A 24,172-nucleotide genomic window follows, 5' to 3' on the forward strand; every position below is an offset into this window, starting at 1 on the left:
AAGCAGCACAAACAGCTTGTGGTTTGTAACGCTCAACAGTCCTAGCACCTATGTCGCAAAGAATTTAAAAAGAAAAAAAGGAAGAAGTCCTGGAGCTCTAAGTTTGCTTTGGTGGAGCCACGCAGCACAGCAGTTTACAAGGTGAAGCTCCTTTTCCCATGCATGGAAGCTGCAGGGTCCTCAGGTGAGAGCATTGGACTGCAGCAAGCAGCTGGGAGCAGGCAGCAGGCCCATTGCATGAGGAAGGCAGTCAGCAGCTCAGGGCCACCTCCACGCACTCCCAGGATGTGTGCTGTGTCTGAGCTGCTCAGCACTGCCCACCAAGAGGCACTGCTGGCTGCCCAACTATGCGCTCGGCAGCCAGAGCGTGCCAACCGCCCCACACTGCAACAGGCAGGCTGTTTGTTTCCACAGCATCACATGAGCACGGCTCCCTTTGCAACCAGTATTTTATTTCCATCTTAGCTTCGACCACGGTCGCAAACAGAAAAACTACCAGCTGAAAAACAGTCGCGTTCAAACAACAGCCCCAAATTCACTGCTGTACGTGACACCTCCTGCAGCTTCTTGTGACACTGTGCAACGAGAAGGTTGTCTGATTTTACCCAAGGTTAAAGTTAGCTTGCTTTCAGCTCTCACTCCATCAGAAGGTTTAAACAACTCCATATGAGAAAGCTTATAGAGCTGGATGAAATCCTTTTGCCATTTTGAGCAGTGAATGAATCAAAATATACATAAAAAAGTCAATTGTAAAAATGACTCAAAATGAACGCTCTCTTTTCTTCTCCTAACCCCCAACCTCCCCCCAAAAGAGACCAAGAATTTTACAGTCCCACCACAAGACAAAGCTGTTGAAAAAAGCCGTTTTCACGGCGAGGTTTGGTGGGCTGAAGGAACTGTTGGAAATGTTTATTTTCGATTTTGCCTGTATTACAGTTAATTTGTGTATGAACTGGCTACCGGCTCCTGTTGGTTTTAACTGTCAGTTATAATCACTTTAAGCCCAAATGTTTACAATATAAAGGTAAAAGACGTTATTCATACTGGTTTGCGGGCTTTAAAGCAGAAAAAAGCACATGTGAGATGTGGGAAAATGGAAGGCGAAGCTTTTTGTGTGCGCTGCTTTGAGCCGTTCTGGTCAAGCCCATAAAACAGCGGATTCCACACGTTTAACAGATTTTAAAAACCCTTTTAGTCCACCTCAAACGTAAGCCCATGGAAAGCTCTGATAACTGGCAGCTTACAGGCTGAAAGGAAGGGAAACAAACAAAACCCACAGCAGTGAGAGGGGACTCTGTCACACGCGAAACTTAGTCCGTAGGTAACTAAAGCTAAGAGACCTACAGAGGCATCTCCTTTTAATTATCCCGTTTAAAGAAGCCTGCATGTTAACCGTGCTGCTAAGAGCTGCCAAAGTAAAGCAGAATGGACAAACCCTCCCAGTTGCTCACCAAAGGGAAGACTTGCAGGACTTTTTTTTGTTACACTGGCTATTCTAGGCTGGGGAAAGGGAAAGGAAAGGCTTCTGAACTTCACCAAGTCTCTATATTTAGCACAGAAAAACAGGCAAATATTTATATTAGGGTCAAACAACCTGCGGGAATAAAATAAAGTAAAAAAAAACACAACAAAAAATAAGTGCAGGGCATTTTAGGATGGGCTGCCATTAACGATGATCAGATTCTGCCATAAAGGACTGTTCCTCCACTGGCAGAGCATTTATGATTTACAAAAAGGGTTTAAGAATTAAAAAGCAGGGATAGACGCATCCCAGCAAAGAAAGATATTAAGCAGTGGTACTCTATTGCTTAAAGTACACCACTATTTATTAAAAACAGGAATTTAATGCAGCTTGATGAGAAACAGCCGACTCTGCAGAACGAGCATAAAACTACAACTTCTCCAAACTTCAATATGAGCAAACTGTTTATATCTGAAAATATATTGTTTTAAAAACAGACTGAGCTAACAAGCAGACAAGATCCTCTACGGGTATACATTATAATGTTTGTATATTTGAAATATATACTCCTGATTAAAAACAGGGAGCCAAATGGAAACATGAGTTTTCAAGAGGCTTAGAATATGTTTGTTTTCTTTAATATTAGGATTTAAAAACCATCATCTGTACTTTTTCTTTCTACATTCTATTACCGAGAAAGAAATGTCAAAAAAAAATAGAGGCAAAACAACAATAAAATAGGTATAAGGAGTACTTAGCAGCTGCCAAGCCCTATTTTAAATCCCATTATCAAGCTACAAATCACTGTGTTGTGCAATAGGTGGTCTGAAAGTCTGTAGTAATTTCGAGAACAAATTTCAATTAGTTTGCAGTCCTTGCTGCATTTGCTGTCTGCTGCAAGCAGTGGGAAGCACACCCAGCATTCAGACTTGCATATGATTTGCTATCCAGCAGCCAAAACAAGCATTATCTTAATTGCTGTAATAAAACAAAAAAAAACAGCCTACTTCCTTGTATGTCTGTGATGTGACAGTCGCTACGTTCCTGGACCAAACCTGATAGATCTGCAGCTTCCTGCTACTGCACCTCATAGACCAGTTCCATCAGCTGCTGCTGTGGATTTAGATGCACCTTACAACAGTAACAACTTTGCTACTGTATTGCTAAGACATGCCATTTTCCTGCACCATTTAGGGAGCTTGTGAGTCATGAAAATGGCAAAACTTTGTCCAAGCTGATGTCCCAGGAAGCTTTATGATTTGAGGATCTCTCCATGCACAACTCAATGCCCTTGTGGTACCAGTTACTGTTAGTCTGCTGTGCTGCTCTTAGGGAGAACATTCCCTCTCAGTGGTTATTATTGTTAACCCTTACACTGAGCCACTGCTGCTATGTTTTGTGATCTCTGTCCTTACCAGTGTGAAGCATTGCATACCACAGCAATATAATGCCCCTGGGTGGAAGTGTCAGCACATATTACTAATGGTCACAGGTGAAAGGAGACATTGGCAATAGTCCTCCTTAGAGTAAAAACTGAACAGCTGGGACACAACTCTTGCTTCCAGTCATTTGCAGGAGAAGGAGGGGGTAAAAATCAGATGAAGATTGGGAGCACAGGAAGAGACGGGAACATAAGATCCTGACTATGAGGGGAACGACCTACAACATACTCTGTTGCTCAGTTTTCACGCCAGGCCACTGTTCTCTGTCTAATGCTGACAAGCCAAGCATGCTACCACATGTGTGTATGCAGGACTCAGAGCCCACATATAAACCTAGTAGTGCAAAGTGATGAACTCCTTTAGCAAACCAGGCCATCATCCTGACCACTGCTACTGTTCATCTGGAATTGAACACAAACCGCAAGGCAGATCTGTAAGTCAACACATACCACTCCTACTGTGCATACAGTCAACTTAATGTTTTGCTCAGCTTCATCTTCATAAAAACATCTCTCTTTATTCTTAAAGGTAAGCAGAAAAGAGCTAAGCATTATCACGACCTCAACTTATAAATCTTAGTGTCAAATGTAACCATCATCTTTTGCTCAGCAAACAGATACTGCTAACCAGACATGCTGCATTTTCACTATACTAAGAGATGATGCCTTACTTTCATCTCTCATACATCTACAATAGTTACCAACGCGAGGTTCACATGGGGTTACAAGTTACTAACATTTTCAACAAACTATACTACATACTTCTATATACTTCTATACTACATAATTCTATATACTTCTATACTACAGTGTTTAGAAAACACTTTCAAACTCACTGCAGAACTGCAGTTGAAAGAATCAATGTAACATTTATTATTCTGTACCAAAAATTCCTATTTGAGAAGGTCAACATAAAGGTTACATCTTTTTAAAGACCTTGACCACAAATGAAAAGAAAATCCTCCCCTTATTATGAGTTTATAACTTATGTTCAGAATGGACTCCCCTCATTTCAATAACTTTTTATGATGCTTAAATTGAGAATCCTTCACTTTATGTTTCTGTATTACCAAGATTTTCCTTTACTGTATCTCACAGCATGATTTTGAATTTATTTTTCTTTTAAGTCTACCAGGGGAATAAAAATGTATTGTAGTTTATGTCTCGGAATTCTATCTTTTACTTTATATAACATTTCATGCTGACATACGTATCTGACGTGATTTGAAGATATTCTCTAATCATCATTATTAATGTGATGTTGCCTAAAACCAATCCAACCTGGAACTAATGGAAACAGAACAGTGAAGGTCCTAATTCCTTTGAAACAAGGAGGACCACCTGTTACAAGGGTCCTGATCAAGACCTGCAGGTGGGTACTGATGAAAAACTCCCATGAAGCCAGTATCCAAGCAAACACTGGCTCTCAATTTAGAGTTTGGTTTAGAAACATATATATTTTAATCTTTTGAGGTAAGTCCTGTAAAGAAGACAGGAAAGTCTGCACTGACAGTACTTCCTACATCTGAGCTCCAGCAATGTGCACTCTGTATCCTGAGTACAGACTCTCTTAACTGTTTAGAATGTGTGTTACAGCGTTCAACTTCTGGCCCTCTGGAAATAAACCTGATGAGAGCAGCCAGTGAGGACCCTTCCAGCAGCCTGGTGCTTTCTGAACCCAGCAAGGAGGGCTACCCAGCATTCGGCCAGTTCCAGTTCATGAAGGATTTAATTGCTGCAGGCACTATGGAAGACCTGACAGCCTGGTGATCCTGGTTCAAGCACCTTCCTTGTGACCAAGCCCTGTCAGCTTCCCAGTCTAATGCATTTAGCGTGGAATCACGACATTTTATATAAGCAGCAACAGCCTGAGTTGGTTCTATCAGAGAAACAAAACAAATGATGTGCCTCCATCATCACAGGGTACCATCAAGTTCCCTACCTCAAGACATCACAAGAGCATCAAATTGCTCTTGAAACAATGGGGAAAGCCACTGTGATATTACCTACTGGATTTTTGCTCCCCTCTGGATAAGAACTCCAAATGCATTAACAGCAGAGTGGTTAGTTTGGTGCTCAGGCATGGAGAATCAGAAATACTGGGCTCTGACAGAACAGGATACCCTGCTTCCTACTGCTAGTTAACACAAATGAAAGAGCCATCTGTATTTCTCACAAGGAGAGGCAGCCTTTACAAAACGTATTACAGCATTGTGACACATTTAAGAATTCAATAAATTTGAACTCTGTTTCTGCCATCTCGATGTGTGTTTGGCAGCAGCCTTTTCCACTTCAATCACCTTGAATACTAAGGAACTCCTTGTGTGCGTTATGTAACGTGGCAGAATCACACTGTATTCAGTTCTTCAGTATGAGCATGCCGAGGTGATTAAAGGCATTTAAACTGCCAGTCAAACCAGTTACAGCATAGCTTCTATCTAAAAGTGAAAGACAACAGTAGTTTCAGTATCCGCAAGTTCATTTCTCTCATTTCTTTTCATGCTCCACAATCTAACATGGAAACCGAGAACAATCAGCACCTTTGGACAAACTCACCAGCACTGCTACTTCGCACAAGTTATAAGACCAGATACTTCTTGGTGTGACTGAAGGAAAACACTCAACTCTCCCAAATTCATATTTTGCTACAGAACAGATATTCTCAAAAGAAGTACCTGCATAGCACAGTGCTGTATTATTTCGGAGAGCAAAAATCTTTAATATCTTAGGTGAGACATGCGCCCACTTCAGAAATGGCAAATATTATATTACTCAAACCTGTAGCTAGAATTATTATTCCACTAAGAGAAAGGTGAATTTTTTCAGTACACGTTTGACTTTTGGCAGCGCTGTCCTGGAATGTAAAATGCCAAGTTGGCAGCTTCCATACAGGGAAATTTCAGTAAGTTGGGATGGTCTCTTTGGGCTCATATTTCTTACAGTTCTTTTTCCATGTGCCCGTGTCCCGGAGTTACCAGCGACAGCTCTAACCTGCAGCCTTGTTTAATTTATGTTTTCTTAACTCTTGCTCCTCAACACTAGCATCCCTTCAGGCATTCACTGTCAAGTTCCGTCAGCATTTCCTCACCCTGAAACGCACAGTATTCTAATGGCAGCTGTTTTTAGCACGTGGCCCCCAAAGCTCTGAAATTTTGACACTTAGGCCATCCGAGGCTGCAGACAGAGCAGTCCAGATTTGCCAGCAGAAATATGCCACATGCTCATCCTCCACAGCCCCCGTTCGGTTACAGAAATGAGCATTTTGCATAGAAAAATTCCCTGACAAACCCAGTAATACTTTACATAAATATAATTCCCTTACTGATAACAGTATCTTAAAGAACTGAATCTGACTATTTATAAGACAAAAATCAACTAAGAGTTGATTTCAGTAAAATGCTTCTCTGTGTCCTTAGTACTGGACACTTACATCTAGCAGTGATAAAACCCTCTCTGTAATGATGAGTGAAGGAGATGCACAGCTTGCAGTTCTGATAAATGACTTAAAAGAACTGAAACTCAGTGCAGGCAACTAATTATGGTTCAGTGGTGAAAGGGTGAGCAGAGCTTCTCTACTAGTTTTCACTGTGTCACTAAAGGACTGGTGCTACTTAACTTCACCTCAGTGCTCACTTACTACCACCGATGCAGTGTTGGTGACAAGTTCTGCTGGCTGCTGCTGGTGAACACAATAGAGAAGACAGACCAATTGCACCTACCTTCCACTGACCGCAAAGCAGAGCTGACATATTCCATGCAACAGTGCTGTGGCATTTTGAAGAAAAGTTGCTATTTTTGGATTCTCATCAACAGGGCCTTGAACGGAGAGGAAACAGCAACACAACTTGTCTATCAATCCTATGTTCACCACGTAACTGGAAACAGATGAAAAACTGTATTAAAAAATAGACCCGTGACAGTTTTGATGACTTTACAAAGAACGGAATTTCTGCTTCTCTGCTATCAAACCATATAAAATACAGTCTGTGGTTTCTTAAAGGGTTCAATAAAGCAGTTCAAATTACAACAACTTCAGGTCTGGAGCTCTGTAACCATCAGTAGTTCTTGTTAAGATAACTGTCTATTGCATGATAATTTGTATTATACTGTACAAAGAAAGATGAATTAACTGTTTATTTTACCATACTGCTAGAGGACAATGGAATTTTGCCATAGTTAAATGATTTATAACAGTCTTGATAGCTCTGCAGCAGCACAATTTCTCTTCAGCATGAAGAGACAAACTTGGTAGAACACACAAGTTCAAGAAGACAATGATGTTACCCAGATAACCTTTTATTGCAATATATATATCATACCAACCACTGCACAGCGGTTTGCTTTTTTTTTGTAGTCTCAATTAAGAGACTACAAGAACATGCAGGTCACAACTGTCTGCTATCAGGAAGCCTCATCAGGAACTCAACCAGGCTTCAGTGCAGAGAGAACCATGCTAATGACTTTATTTTCAAGCCAAAAGGCTATTTTCTTTTTATCAAACATGAATAGATCACATCACCATCCTCCCTATTGCTGAGGTTTCTTAGAACTTCTAAGAGCTTGGAAACTCCTGCCAAAACACCTTACTGTTTGGCCCAGCACATTAACACCAACCTCTCTCAGTCTGCACCAGTTTCTCTCACACTTCAGTCATTATCAATTCCACTCCAACTGTGCAGACAGGTCTTCTTTTCCCATGTCATTTTACTGATATCACCTAACCACAAACGCACAGTTTCTCAGGAGAAACACAGAGATCAAGTCTATGTCAGATCAGCTTTGATTGTGGAGACAAACTTTGAGAGCTTCAATCATACCCCTGTTCTTTTCCCTCAGTTTTCTTTGCATGTTCCCCCACTCTGCCCACACCGACTGGAAGAAACCTCTTGTCAAAATCAGAAGAATTGTTATTGCATTCTGTGACGCAACCTGACTTAGGAAATGAAACTGCTTTCAGACACCATCACCTCATTCACTGTTTTTACACTGATAGCCATACAGTTTTTACTAGTCTGCCTACCTGCTTGTCAAGCTCCCATCTTAAAGATCATGCTTTAGAGTGAGGCTCATGATGGGAACAGCACTACGTATGTTTCTACAACACCAAGAGCATCCTGACTTGAAGTGTAGAACATTATTAAATAACGATGACTGTAGTAAAAAAAAAAAACAACCCTGTTTCTAGTAAATAATTAATATTTATTAGACAATGACTAGGTCAGGAGCTGTACAAATATCTATTAAAAGTAATTTCCTCCCATACCTCACAGTCTGATTTTGAAAAATTAGGGACTATTAAGACTGAGGAGGAAAGTCTCTGTGTTTCAGACAGCCTTCCTGCCCAAAGACTAACTTCTCCTCTGGGTCAGAAGCTAGACTTTCTGCCAAAGCTTAACCTGCTGACACAAACCTTTTGGAAACAATGAAAGTAATTAAGAATAAAAATACGTTGTGTATAGAGCAAGATGTCAGGCTGCAATATGAAAGACTGCAATCTGCTGAAATATAGCAGCAAAAAACACCTAGGGATGCATAAAGGTTATTAGTTGCTAACTAATTGCTCAGCTAAGTTTGATTTGTCTTCTCTGTTTAGCAACATGAGAGGCTACCAGCATGTTTTCCTGCAGATTTTGATCTAAGCAACCCACTCGATCACACAAGTGATAAACAAGCTCTCCAGTATTAGCACAGTCATTCCAGGAACAGAGCTGGGTGTTAGATACATCACAGTCGCAGAGAAATGCTGAGTGCTGAAAATCTCACCATGATATAGGAAGGAAGAGGAAGAAGGAGAAAATAAAGCACAGCTAATACTTATAGATGATTACTCACTAAAAGACAGAAGTATTCTGGGCAATGCTCATTTTGTCTTTTTCCCATAGGAGGAATGTCTGACTGACATCTACAAGACGTGTTGCCACCTTCCTTTACACCCACACATGGATACCAAAGGGTATCAGAGGCTGCTTGTTTCAGCAGAGAAGAAATGAGTTTTCAGTCTATTGGAACTATTTTTATGGTCATCTGGAGACAATGAAAGGACTCAAGAAACATTCCCTTCCTTGAAGCTGAGCGTACAGACAAGCGAATATAAAAGCTGTAATCTAATGTCTCCATCTCTCTCTCTTCTCACCCATGGGAATACAGCTCCAATAACCTGGTTACCCTTCTGGCAGTGTGCAAACACCTGTTGCTTATGCATCAGGTCTGCTGTTCCCAAACAGGAAAAAAAAAAGTAAAAATAAGTTATTCCCTCTTTCTTTCCAAATCTTCCTGAAACTCTCATTTAAGTCAACGCCATGAAGACACATGATAGAATGACCTGAAGGTGAAAGGTTCTCATTAATAATATAATTTGTCTGGTTTTGACTAGTTTGAAAATGCCCACTCTCTTTTTTCCTAATTGCACCATTACCTTGTCATCGTGCCTTTCTTTCACCATTTATAACCAGATCCCTTAAAGTGCCTCAGGTGAGGGACCTAGCTGGATTCTCATGTATCTTCTTAGCTTAAGGGTATATCTGCACTCGACCCAGCCAGTGTCAGATGTCTGCTCAGCACAAATATCAATAAGCAGACCTCCCACCCTCCCATTCCTAAACGAGAAGAATACAACATCCTGAAATTTCACACTCTTTCAAAACCTGTTTGGGGAGAAGGTGGGTTACATGAGAACAATTAACTTTTAGAGGTCACTGGAACCTATGGCAACTATTTGTTTTGCTTTCCTCCTCCAGCTACCTGGCTTTGTGTCCATCAGCATCGTATCTGACTTGGAGAAGTGGGAAGATGTGCAGATGCTCACTGTGCCAGTTTCAGTAGCATACCATCAGCATTTCATTTCTCACCGGATGTACTGATGACAATTTACTAGTGAAACTACACACCATTAGCAAGCAATATAGTTTTGGATAATTTGTTTCTTATTTGATTTAAAAGACATTGATGGCAAGTAGAAGGATTCTTCTCTAGCTTTACAGTGCCTATACTGCTTAATAAGATAAAAACAAAGCCTGAAACACACAACCACAAACTTGATCGAAACAGAAAAAGAATGACTTGTTGGGTTAACTGTGACACACACACACACGCTGCATGTGCAGTGAATGGGAACTTGGGAACTTCAGATGAAGTTGCTGTGAGCGCTTGAGCCTTCATGAGGCTGGATATAACCACAGGACTTTAAAGCTTTACACCGATTATCAGGAGAGAGAATAGAGGCAGCCTCAGAAATGCATTCTGAGTATCTGCTAGCAAGTACAGGCTATTTTAAGAGTTATCAGAACAACTATTAGCACTGAGAATTTAAGGGAATTTAAGATACATTAAATGCCACAACAACAACAAAAATCCAAGTCTGTAAAAAAGTATTTCATCAAAATATACATACTTTTTTTTTTTTTTTTCCCAAAAAATGGTATGAAGGAATCTACAAAAGGTTACAGGAGGGTACAGTCTGTTGGTGGAATACCTTGGGGTATCTAAGTCATGCTTGCCAATCAACACGTTAAGGCAGCATATCAGACTGCAGAAATGAAATGTAACTCATTGGTGTAAGATCAAGTGTAACTATCAGAACCGCTGCACCTGAAACCTTCCCAGACACGAAGGAGCTCATTGTTATAACATCCCTGTATCCCAAGGAGCTGGTATGAACTGCATTTTCCTTGACAGAAACAGAAGCATGGACACATAAATCCACGTACGTCTTATTTTGTGTATTCAATCTGAGAGATCTACGATTCTGTTTTAACAGTATTTGGCGTTACACAGCACATTATATACTCTAAAGTAAAGCTCCCACTGACTTGCTGTTCAATGCGCTCAGCGCTGTTGTAAATCAAACCCAGCTTTCAAGCTAGGACTTCAATTAATGACCACCTATAAGAAGTTCAAGTGATGCTGTGTAGCACTGCCTAGGAATGCTACGTCACAGCAAAGACCACAATCCTGTTCTTAAGCTCAGGTAGTCAAGATGGTCAAACAGAAGTCTATGCTCTTCCTTTCTACCACTGTTTTCCTGTCTGCTAGGTACCTTCCTATCATTGCAACAAAAAAATGCAGCGATTCTAAAATCTATCTCCTTAATTACGTGCAAGTCCTCTCCTCCTCAGGAGCACAGAACAAAAACAGAAGGAAAAGCCCTGTTCAAAGAACTACTTGAGAAGTAGCACCTAAAATCTAGTCTCAGATGCACTGTTGATCTAATAAGCAATACTTCCCTCCTCTACCTGCAAAGCCTGGGGGAAATTCCTTTTCAAATCAGGCAGACCATGATTGAAACACTTTGGAATCCTCTGGAAAGTAATCTGTTACTAATCTGTTACATTCTATAAGAAACTTAAAAAAAGATGCAGAAACTCAGAATTATGAGGATGCTATATAAGGCATACAGCAATTAAAAATGTTAGGATTAAAAAGGTCTGTGGGGATCAATGAGGAGTGCAGACAGTGTGGAAGACTAACATTAGGACTCATTACAACTGTCTAATGGTTTAGATGGAAGTATGTGATTAAGGCAGTATTTGCTAAAAGGATTAACTGACACCATCGTAGGGACAAACCATACAGATGGATGCACAAAGCCACCATAAATAAGAATCAATCTATAAAAGAACCTTTCTGATTGAAAATATATCACTAGAGTAGTCTTTTGACTAGACATACCCACTACTTTTACTATGTTAAAACAGTTGGAGATGTTTCTCTCATTCTCAAGTCAAAGTAATTTTCTTCTTTCTCTGTAACAAAGGCAGATTAGAGACATTTCAAGATTCTATTTTTTTTTAACCTGATCAAGTCTTGGATTCTGCTGTTGAAGGCTTCCACTTGTGAGGATTTGCTTTTCACTTCCTGTATTATCTTCAGTGCTGTAGAGTGGTTGTTTCCATCTGGGAAGCTGGAGATTAGGCACCTGAAAATCACGGCTGTTATCCTCAGAAGCCCTGTTGTTAGGCCTTCAAACACCTGCTTATTTGCACTTCTTCCTGAAGTAGCATTATGGTCATCTGGAACATTAACCTAAGTAAAGGGGGGAAAAAAACCCAACATCTATAATTCAGTAAGAACTGTAGAGAAACACTTAGAAAGCCACATGAGTACAGCAAAATACAACAGTGGAGTCCAGCAGTACTGAGAGACATTTAAATATTTCAGGTATAAGAAAGGGTCTATGTTCTCCCATACAGACATCATCACCTAAAACTGAATAAATCAAGTCAAAACTGAATTTAGTGCTTAAGAACTAAAGGAAGCTTACAGCAGCAGAGCATGTCATCAATAGGGCTCTTGTGTAATGCATACACTGCATTTTTGATGAGTCACAAGCAAAAAAAGAACTTTTCCTTAAAAACAACAACAACAACACAACCCACTTAACTGAATAAATTAATGTGGACTTTGATTTCGACCCTGTGTCATTACAAAGACGTAGTACACATTTAGGATGCACCAAGCACTGAGTAACAAAGAACAACAACAGCTCATTCCTGTGAAAGGAATAGCCTTTACTGTTGTACAGTAATCTTCTACTTGAGTTTGGACAAATGCAATGTATGTGCATCTAAAACAGGATGAGGCTGTTCTCAGAAAACAGTATACTGAAATACCTGACAGTAGGTACAGATACCCATGGGAAGGCCACAGGAGGTATCAGTGGGTAGCAGTAACAAGGTACAGGGAGGAATGCAGGTTTTTTTTAACCCAGTCTGCAAGGAGGTGGCTTTTACATGGCTGAATTCAAGGACAAACTACAGTAACTGTGGAGGCAAACTAAGAGAGTAATGCACAGCTGCTTGCAGGTAGTAAAGATGGCGACCTCAACTGCATCCAAGCAGATGAATTACAGTGGATCCACATCACAACTGAACAGAAGTCCTGCCAAATTTCTTCTAGCAAGCATCAAAACTTCTAGCAGTTTGCTACTACAGTTAATACCTAAGTATTAGGTAAGTATCTCAAAGAATACTTAAGTCTTCAAAGGCAAGACAACCCCCCAGAAAAAACTGAAAGAGAAAAAAGAAAGAAAACTAAGGAAGTATCCTGGGGAGACAGAAAGCTGCACAAACTCCAGGCACAACCAAGACATAACAGGAACATCAGAATGGACAACGCGGAGTAATGCAGTTCTAAAAGATGCAACAGGCCACAGGAAGTTTTATTCTCATTCCAGGTTAAAATCGTTTACAGCTGGTATAAGCAAGTGAGGTCACAGTAAATTGCTTCTCCCTGTATAGGTATCAGGAGGGATCTGGTAACACTTGGTGACAAAGAACAACATGCACATTTTTTCATTATTCATGAGCTCCGAGCCTTGTGCCGGTACTTAAAACTCACTGCAATAGCCGGCTTCTGGTGGTGAGCCAAGAGAGCAAGTGAGAAGCCTTTAGCAGCTTACTCAAGTTCAATAGGAAAAATAATATTATGTAGCTTCAGTAACTTCTGCTGACTAAAACAATTCAGGCCTAATGATTCTAATTGCCTGCTGAATAGATGGATTAAGCTTTGTAATGTATAAATTAATTCAAATGTGTCAACTTCGTACTAGGAACATCAGGCTTTAAAACATGGCTAACAAATGCAACTCAGTGCTTTTTTCACCTAAGATGAGAAAAAAGATATATAATCTCTCTTGAAAGATTTAACAATACATTGGAGCAAAGCCTTCCAGCTGCTGTGATGAAAGGTATTATAAACAGATGTCTACTTTTTTCTTCTAGTTAAATATATTTACATAGAACGTACAGTTCTCGTATATACAACTATGGAGTCCTTAGTTACACAATTCATTCCTCGATATAAAACCATTCTTATTAATTTGAAGAATAAATACACCCAACACTCTTAATATAATCTAACATTTCTCACAGAGCCAATTTTTTAACTTTTCAGTTTTTGGAGGAAAACATACAGGTAGATTACCACAAAGTGAGAACATGTGGCTCTTACCCGGTCTGTGACAGAAAGGAGATAAAGGGAAATACTGTTTTAAAGAAAATGGGTAACTCTAAACTTTGTTCCTACCTTATTTTCCTTCGGTATGAACTCACTGAGAGACAAATGATCAACTCTTATCGTAGAAGTAATTAACAGAACAGTGTGAAAGGGTGTTAAGATTTACGTACAGCATTAACTGGGATGCTTGCAAAAGTGATGTACTGCTGCGTGTTGATCATTACATTAAATAAGAGGGTAGGAAATCTTAAGATTTAATAGTATAATTGTGAAACCTTTCAAGCTCTGCCTTCTGTGTTTGATTACAACAGAAATTAATGATGTTCATAAAAGCCATTGTTCCTTGAGCATAGGCTTTGGATAAGCAAGTATTACAGAACTTCCTACTTTTATCTGTGAGGTCTAAGAGGCCTAATAGTTTAACTGCCAAAAATCTACAAGTAACGTTACCTACCTGAAGCGACCTGTCAAGTGCTTGGAATCACACGTTTCAAAAGGAAAAACAGGAAAAACGCACTCAGTTATCTGACAGATCCAATGCCTCATCACCATTTTAACGTTCATGTTGACTGTCGATGCCAGACAAAATCAAAAGTCTTACTTGCTTTAAAGCAGTTCTTGAACCAAGATGGTCTAATGACCAGATTTTCAGCTCTGGCAGTCTCCATAAAAGCAATCCAGTAGAGAATTCCCCTTGTATAAGGGAATCCCTTGCTTGTGTAGAGCTGCTGTAAGCTCTTCAGATGTGCCCAGCATCTAGGATTGAATCCTGCAAGATGCTGAACAACATGGCCCCAATCCAGTAAAGCACTTAGGCACACATTCAATATAGCTGAAAGTGCTACTTGGTTCTGACTCATGCCACTGCAAGTACCCCTGTATATCAATGCGCATTTCTTTGTGCTAACAAAAATATACAGTTTCCAGTTAGCAGAGTAGAGCTACCATTGAGAACTCATTTGTGTTTTTATTTTTCTCATAAAAAGTATAATCCTTCACAGCCATGAGTCGCTTCAGATATCGAGCTGTTAAACCTAAATGGAAAGATCTCCCAGCCTTTGAAAATGCACCATTTCCAGTCATCACTAGGCTTGCTTCTGGAAAGCACGTACTTTCAAAACAGTGTAGAATGTTGGATTTTCAATGGAACAACCAGTGAACTGAAGAAATGGAATCTGCCCAGGAAGAATTAGTATTTTTTAAATGTATGTAATTACTTCTTCTACCCTAGCCCCATTTCCAACATGTGCTATGGGACTCATGTACTTGCTTCCCAACTGAAGCAGATGAATAGAAACCAATTTTTGGTCTTTCCAAAGTTACATTATTAAAAGGACAGGCAGTTTTTGTTCTGTTTTACACTGCCAGCATTGTCTGGATTGCTTTAGAAACACCCCAACACATAGAGCTGACATCCAGCTGAGGCACTTTTCTAATGACCTCGATACTGCCAGGTGCCGGTCCTTGGATCTCCAACAGAGGGACAAGAGGGTTTCTCAAGCTCCTTGTGATCTGGCAGCTAAAACCCCTCCACACAGACAAAGAGAACTGTCAGTTCCAAGTGCTATGGAAACAGAATGCAATTTCAGGATGGACCAGAAGGGTGGAGCAGCACATCACAGTGCCTGGGAGTTCACAATTCTGGTCACAGCACAAACGAGCATGAAGCCAACTTATTCACTGCAAGAGGGAAACGTGCAAATGAAGACATATAATAGAACAATAAAACATATATATGTAACAGCACAATGATAACAATTAAAAACATCTCAGTTTCCTCATTAGTATAGATTTGTATTACAGCTTAACTGACAACAATATGATGATAAGATGGGAAAGATCTGAATGAGCCAACAAAAACTTCTAAGCACTTTTACTGGTCAAAACACTCTCAAAAGCTCCAGCACATTTCCCTTTGATCTGAGAGCACAGCTAACAAACAAACCATCACGCCTTTCATGGATCATCAGGAAACCACGAAAGTGCAGGTATCTGGAACAGACAAAGCCCCAAACTGTTTACTAAACCATTATTTGCATATGTATGTACATAAATGGATGGCTTATACGCATGGCTTTTCCAGATAGCTGTGTGGAAAAGAACCCGACTAGTAAAAAACCCAACCAAAATAAGAAGCCAACCATACACGTCTACAGTTCTGTGTGACTATTTGTCTCTGACGCAGTACAATCTCCCAAAATACACAATTAGAAAAGGTTTTCATTATCTGGCAGCTATCATCTACGTTCAGGAGACAAGGAAGAGCAAAGATAGCAAGTCTGTAGAGAAATGAACTTACTTCCTGACCATCAGCCTCCCTCAAAATGCAGACAGGAGGGTTTGATGCAGTGGCCTTTCAAAGCTGGAGTCTGGCTGCTACTGGCCTCAGCAGGCACTGACTTACACATTATCTGAGCTGATAAGAAGGCTCGGAAAGGCAAAATGATAAGTCATGTCTATAGAAGGTTTAGGAATGAGGTAAATTGCAGGAAGAAAGGTCTAAAAGCTTTTAATAACTAGCTTGAACAGGCTGGAGGTCACAGAAAAAAAAACCATAAAAACCCACCTCAAACCCACTAATCTCTACAGCTGATTTCCTATCTGTTTCCTTTTGGTTGCCCAGCTCACGATGGGAGGAAAAACAAAAACGAAACAAAAGCAAAAACCCCAACTTCTCCAGTGGATAAATATTATAAATACCACCTTTGTAAAGGAAAGGCACATTTTTGTGATCATCTTAAATTTGATTCTTTGAAACGGATAGCTTTGAGTTTTAGGCAAAACCAAGCTGACACTGCATTAGATTTTGAGGTTGAAAAACAAAACTAAAATCTAACTGTATTACATCAAAGCGAGGTCGATATCTGCTGCATTTACGAATATTTTTAAAGCTTTTCCAAAACTCAAACCTTTCTGTACCCAGCAAATATTAACACGTGTTCAATAGTTTGTTAAAATCTTGCAATAATATGTTCTCTGATTTTCTACAGAGTATTTCTTGGGGTTTGTTATGGGAATATTCACAACACAGGCACCATCACACTGCTCACTAAAGTAGGAATACTGCTGGCAGTTAAACCCTTTGGAGGGCTGGCCTTTAATATCCTGGCATTCAGAACCTGATCCAATTAAAAGAAGTGCTTTTCATGCAGCCTTTTTCTTAAGAAAGGAAAACTGAAATTTGATCTGACTTGGTGCATGTTTGAGAGAAGAATCAGGGTTAGGGAGGTAGAGCTGTACTTATTTTTACTTAAATACGTATTTCATGGGATGATGAAGATTTCTCAGTTCAAGGGCCAATTTTGCCTGAAGAGAACATAATGAGACTTTATGCACAGGAAAGAAAAGTCCACTGTGGGTCAAGGGGAATTTTCTGCTTTAGTTCCAGTTTTGCTGTAATCCAATGGCAGTATTTGGCAGCAGGCTGAGAGCACCTCTACGCATTGTAAATTTCTTTTATGCACTACTTCTGATCTCTAGGTGGCCCACATAGTCTAAGAAATTCCCTCTGTATTTATTCAGAAGAGGTTGAGGCCATTCGCACAGAGCTGTGCTGATAAAAGGGAAGGTGTCTGGCATCAGAATGAATCTTGTCACTTGCAAAGTGCTGAAGGATTTCATCTCTCTGTAATTAAGCAGGGAGCCTGTGTTCTGGCTCGATCTGCAGACAGCAAGCAGTGTTGTGACTGGCCCAGCACAATACATGCACCTTTCACTAAGTATATGTGAAATCTAATACCTGGAATCCTCTTGGAAAGATTTGGTGGAGAACAATGAGCTGGCAGCTACTTAGAGGACAACACACAGGTTGCATTCCTGTTTTCTTTGTTTGTGCCAAAGACCTTTGGACCATCTTTTTTTAAGTGTTCATCAACAGTCCTATGGCTTGTTGAGTCTAACAGCGTCATTTAAATTATTTAAAGTACGTACATAACTTTTCAATTAACAAACTGCTTGGCTCATGAAAATACATACGCACCATTTATAAGTAGAAAACCGGGACTAAATATCTTATGATGAGCAGGTCACTATGAATTAAAAATGAGTTTTCAAATAAAATATTTAATGACATTTCAAATTAAATGAAACATTGGGAAATTAAAACCTCCACTGTCAGGGAGTCTTGCTATTTAAACGCCTCCGCAAACACAGTTAACAAGATATCGAACTGCGCTGTGTTTTCCATATTGAAACACATAAGAACACAGCACACATGAACAACTCATAGCATTCTATACTTTAACTATTGCCACAGGCTGCATTAAAGAAGGGCCCAGAATGGGTTAAGATTGACACACTGTCCACTCACCAGAGTTCCTAACATATATGCTTCTGCAGAATCGATTAGCAGCAGAGAGAATATCCATTTGTATAGAAGTATCGTACATGTATTTTACCAAATGCACACAACAGGAGAACCTTACTCTTCTAATTGGAGCTTTATGATCATTACGGTCCTTTTCAACCCATGCCATTCTATGACCTCTTGGTGGTTTTACACTGCAAATACTCTAATATGCTTGTGAAAGAGGAGAAATTAAATGTATTTTACATACCGTAAACTGGTGCATCAACAAGTCCATCAAAAAGGTAATCTTGTTACTAAAAAGAATATAGGTGCAGTTTTCTGGGCAGTTATTGCAGGTGAGTCCATAAGCATTTACTGTGCTGCACAGAGACCTGAAAGACCAGGAGGAAAGAAAGAAGAATGAACAGAAGAACACAACAAAACAGTATTTCAGTAATTCACAATCGTTCTTCTAAAGTCAGATTAAGAACAGAACTGAAAATTTAAATGAAATAAGGGAAAAAATAACACCTTAAAACGTTACGAAGCTGTATTTAGCAGAACTCCCCCAGTGTGTGGCTACTGGACTCGTCTGTATTCATGGTTTACATCTTAATAATGCACCCTGGAACAGTTTGAAAAGCTTGAACTTTCTCATGCTGTTAACTTTTTAGTAAGCATACTTACACACGTGCATTCATAGTACAAATTTAACACAAATTATGGCCATACTGCAAAGGCATGGCAAAGCTAAAGAAATTAGCCGATATGCTGTGTAATTGGGATAAGCAATATTCTTTTCTTCTGGCTTGTTGGGAATTGGGGAACAAGGGCCCTCTCCTAGCACAACCTTGAGGAGAAAAGGCCCATCTGGAGCAATTCATGGTATCCTGGGACCAGCTTTACAGAGAAGCTTTTCTGCAGTGCCTATCAACAATGCAAGGAACAAGTAGCTCAAACCAAGCAAGCAAAACTGAGCTAGTGTCTGTCCAAAAACTTCTACTGACATACCGTGGACTGCACAAGCCTTAAGCATCAGTGTGCAACCACAGCAGCACCATCTGATCTACACCTGTGGCTGCAGGAGGAGGTAACAGGTTTGGCATGGAAAAAACAAAGTGTGAAACACAACAAGCCATTGCAAGCTCCAGGTGCACCAGATGTGTCCTGTTGTTCTCCCCATATGCAGGGAGAATAACGTGTGCTATTTACATCAGCACAGGCCCAGCATTCCCAGAATAGGATGTGTAGGGAAGCTGAGACCGGTCCTACAAAATACACTTAGAGAGAAGAGGAATGTGACCAAAGATAACATTGTTCCAGAATAAACACAGAATCAATCTGTAGAACTCTGCTTACCACAGAAGCAATCACTGTTCTTATACAAATACGCACATGGACACACCACACGAAGCATCGTAAATATATACAATAATAAATAAAGATGGTTAGCAACTCAAGATGTTTGTCTAAAGGAAACTGAAAAGTATCATCAGTATTTTGGCATCTTTTCTTCAGCTTCAGAAACAATTCTGGACTTGCATACGCATTAGCCCACTTGGTTTGATCTGCATAAGTGCAAGGAACACCAACACCTTTCCAGTCTCAATGTGCCAATTATCACCACGTTACCAACTCTGTATGTTTTACTATACTGGTAATTAATTTTCCTGTTCTGTCTAATTAAATCAGTTACAACCTGCAGTTCACACGATAGCAGCGCAACATCAAACCATTATTTATTGATAAGAGTGGTTAATTTTTGCCTATCTCACCTGATTTTTACCCTACAACGATAACACATAAAAATTCAATTAGCATGCTTCGTACGTATTCTTTTTAAACCCATCTTATCCTAAGTACATAAAGATATTTATTTCACCTTTCTCAACAATACCGAAGAAGCATTAATCAACTCATAGACTTCTTATTTATGGATGATTATTCCCTGGGTGGGTGTTTGCATGGAGAGATGGAACTGAATCAGCAGTTGGGGTTTTTTCCAGTTTAAATGAAAGGTGTTGATTTTCTTTTCATCAGCTGTTCTGATTGAAAGTAATGATTAATTCAATTTAAATACAAACACTGAAGAATCAGGTAGGGCCAGGGTAGGTTAATGCATCTTTCTGGCAGTGCTGCAGGGTTCGTGACGCGATGCAGTTAATTCACAACAACATTTCTTTGTTATATGGGATTCTCAGAACTGCACAGACGAGCACTTATTTTCCATTTGAGCACAGAATCTTCCCAGTTGCAGAACAAAATCAACAGCGATAATGCATCATGCTTTTGTATTTCCCAAATGAATCCTGTGTCAGGAAAAGCATTTGAATTTTCAGAGGCTTAAATAATGGTTCTGAAAAGGTGCTTTAAGCAAATGGATGTCAAATTAATTTTTCACAACAATAAAGAAGGTCCTTTTAATTGGAAACATAAGCTTGCTAACTGCGTTTCGTTTAAATGCATTCTGCTCGTGGCACGTTCTGAACTATGACTCAGTTCCACCATTTTCTCCAAATTGAAAATGGGAAGTGTCAGCACAGAAGCCGTCCCCAGGTGGTTTGCAGTGTTAAATGGCAGATTACAGACAGCACAACTAATTTCTTTACTTTAATCTTATTAAGGGCACAACAGCTGTCAACTGTCACCATTTCTGCACAAGGCCTCCGAGACGAGAGCTGAGTGCTGCGAATGTCAAGCAAGAACTTTATTTAACCACCAGCTCAGCTCTCTGGGACGGACAACTAAAAGCAGCTCGGCTGGTTTTGCTTTCTTTCCTTCTCCTGTCTGAAGCTCTGATTGCTCCTCATATCTCAAGTGATGGAAGAGTGTGAGCCTCACGCACAATGCCTCTGTCTATTGATCACTGATGTTGCACTAAACTTTGTACCTCACCCGCAAATCAGCTTTACAGCCGTGTCAGACAGCATGCATGCTCCAACCGCATAATAAGTCTCCCTCCCTCCCATGCAGGGCTTTCCTCCTGAGCAAATCCAATTATAGAAACACTCCTCCTTCTGGTACACTAACTTTGATCCAATAGAGAAATCTGTCTTAAAACTGGACAAAAAAAAAACATGCATCCGCGTACTATATTCACTTCACATGAATACAAAGAGGACTCATTTTACCCAGTATCCTCAAGCTAGATCCCAACAGTTTACCTACGTGGACCTTCACTTTCCCAAACGCACCCCATTATAAACAAGCCAACAAAGGGCACCTGTCATTCCAAAACCTGAGGCAGCAGCAGTACCCAGCCACACAGAACTGAGCCACCCTCCTCCCCCACTAGATAGGGGCGAGGAGTCACAACTTCTGCTTTAGAGAAATATCAGCACTCTGACTCTTTCCTTAACAAAGTAATCTGTTGAAAACCAGTGAGCAGAATGGCCGCATGGTGCCCAGGGTAAGAGTTTGGGTTGAAACACAAATATAAGTAAAAACTGAAGACAAAAATCCCCACTTCAGGTTTGTATTTAACTCTTGGGGCCTATGATATCAACAGGAACCCTCAAAGGAATTGGAGGTTCATAATCAATAACTATTTTGTCTATGTTTTACATTATTCAGGGCTTCAGCTGCAATGTCTCATCACAATTAACAGAGAAGTCACAGCTCAGCACCAATTCTCCTTCAAAACACTTCCAAAAACTCATTAGATTTGTTCTGAAATGGTACTGTATGAAAACCAAAACCAACACCCCAAACAACTACAACTACCACAGAACAAGCAATAGTCAAGCCATTCCTTTCCCCACATATTTTACAAGCGTAACAATCTGAAAGGCCTCCACAGAAATTATCCTGTCCTGGTTTATCAGTTACTTCATTGCAAGATTTGGATCTTGAGCCAAAAATCCACCTGATGGTTCCCTACTTTTGGCAACAAAGCTTGTTCCTGTATTGTGTGGTAGGGCAATAATATCTTGATTTTGAGTGCTGTGAGAGTGAGACATCCAGCCCTGAGGCAGACAGCAACGATACACCACAAAGAGCCAGATGCTGCAGGTTTCAGATGCTGATCTTGCAGAGAGGTCCCTCTTCTGACTGTATGTCCCTACACTATCAGTCTTCAGTGACTGCTTAGAGGGAATAACTGCAGAAGATGAAGAAGTATGTTTTCCAGTTTGTGTTGAAAGATTTGCAAACAATGCAAAAGAAAAGCAGGAACAGTAAAACCAGCACAGGTTGGCTCCTGTAGTGAGTGTTCATAAAAGCATTACAAAGAACAAACCAGAAACAGTTCTCAGCTCAGGGTCATTTTTTTTCTTGAAAAAACCCAACAAAACAACAACTGCTTGAGTCAATGCCATCTATAGCATTATGCAGGTACTGTTTCAAACCTTCTACACATAATTACACCTTCTACTGCAACAGCATACCCTTTAAACAAATATGTTATCTATACATACAGCTTCTCTTAAAGACAATTTCCACCATGCCTTAAATAGTAAATAGTCCCTCCCCCTGTGTTTATTACAACAGCAACTAATTTGTATGTAAAGTTCTGGCTACCCAAGGAACTCAAAACTCCTTGCAAGTGTGAATGAAACAAATCCAACAGACCTTGTTTGTTGGCAGATTTGTTACAATTACCAAGGGCAGCAAGGAGGCACAGCACAAAGGGGATAAGTGAGTTGCCCACAGTAAACAGGAAAGGCAACTTAGGGATGTGAATCGTGTTCTGGTTTTGATCGTAAGTCATGAAATTGCTTTATGGAGTTCCTTCTTGCTTTCCCATACAAGCATAAGAAAAATACCATAAAACTCTGAAACCACTTGAAATTCTGCTGAGTGTGCTGAACGTGAGCAAATTCAGGAAGATTATGAAATGCTTCTTTAAGAAATAAGGCAGCCGAGCACTAATTTGTACGTTAACATCAGTAATAAAATCAACTGTAATCCATTGCTTTCCCTTTTCTTTCTTCAGTGCTTTATTTGAAGGGAAGAATACTGTTGGGACGCTGCATGTATTATCTGTCTCATAAATGTCACATCTTTTCACAGCATTTGCTGCCCTGCTAAGTCTAACTACCAATCTGGCCAACGGTACAAAACAACAGGCGTATTGTTAAATCGTTGATAATAAAGCTTTATCCTGTAGACATGGGATTAAAGTTCTGAGCTGCACCATACTGCCAGGATTTTGGAGAAAGAGAGATGTAGATAATAGCCCATGTAATCTCCTCACCTACTTGTAAATAGCTTAACCTCGGCACAAAAAAACCCAGAGACATTCCCAATTTGAGTACCAATAGTTAAATGTGCGCGAGCACACAATCGTAAGGCCAGCAGAGCATAGGTGGCCAAGGGAAGACAGGAAGGCAATTAATGAAAGGTCTTAATTTAACTCGCCTCCACAGGGCTTTGTTTCACCTCTACGCAGAGAAAACTGCTGCTGCTTCAGTAGATTCAAGATCTACTACATGAGAAAGAACATCACTAAGTCAACCACAGAAGGTCTGCACTATATGCAGCAAACCCAAATTCACTGTGATGCCTCCAGCACACATCATGCTTTCCATCTAAGTTTTTAATGTACGTAAAAGAAGTTTTTGCTAAAATAGTTTATCCTTAGAAACTACGTGGGGTATTTTACTGCTATTTTGCAGCACGTCATCTTGAGAAGTGGCAACAATAAAATGCAGCAGAATTCTAGCAAATATGATCAGCAATTGCATAGAATATATATGAGAGTGGGAAACTTCACTAGCAGCAATCAGATCCGCAAAAAGCATGAATCATAGATTGCATGATAACTGAGAAAAGGTTTTATGGAGGAATTAAGATGACCTGAAATCCTACTACTAAGTTTGTAAACTTTGATTTCCTTATCATTTAAACATTTTCACCCTCCGGTTAAAGCAGCACAAGGAGATGAATAGCAACATACCTTTGCATTTAATAGTAAGTCCTACAATACACGTTAGGTACAACATTAAAATCCTTCACATGGGGAATTGTATGGACTGACTTCAGCAACTGTTTCTTAGAAGAAAGGTGACCCATGGAAACTTCATAATCG

At 40.0% G+C, this 24,172-nt stretch overlaps 1 protein-coding gene across 1 annotated transcript in view; it reads right to left on the minus strand.

Moving 5' to 3' along the window:
• The window catches only part of SCAPER (S-phase cyclin A associated protein in the ER), a 134,963-nt gene that overhangs the window by 23,003 nt on the left and 87,788 nt on the right, over positions 1-24,172 (minus strand). Inside the window, exons 25-27 of the mRNA XM_072345196.1 lie at positions 18,413-18,536; positions 11,695-11,924; positions 6,623-6,778 (exon numbers count right to left, since the gene is read on the minus strand). Coding sequence (XP_072201297.1) covers positions 6,623-6,778; positions 11,695-11,924; positions 18,413-18,536 — 510 coding nt within the window. The remainder of the gene's footprint in view (positions 1-6,622; positions 6,779-11,694; positions 11,925-18,412; positions 18,537-24,172) is intronic.

This window comes from Excalfactoria chinensis, chromosome 10, assembly GCF_039878825.1.
Source record: "Excalfactoria chinensis isolate bCotChi1 chromosome 10, bCotChi1.hap2, whole genome shotgun sequence".
Lineage (NCBI taxonomy): Eukaryota > Metazoa > Chordata > Aves > Galliformes > Phasianidae > Excalfactoria > Excalfactoria chinensis.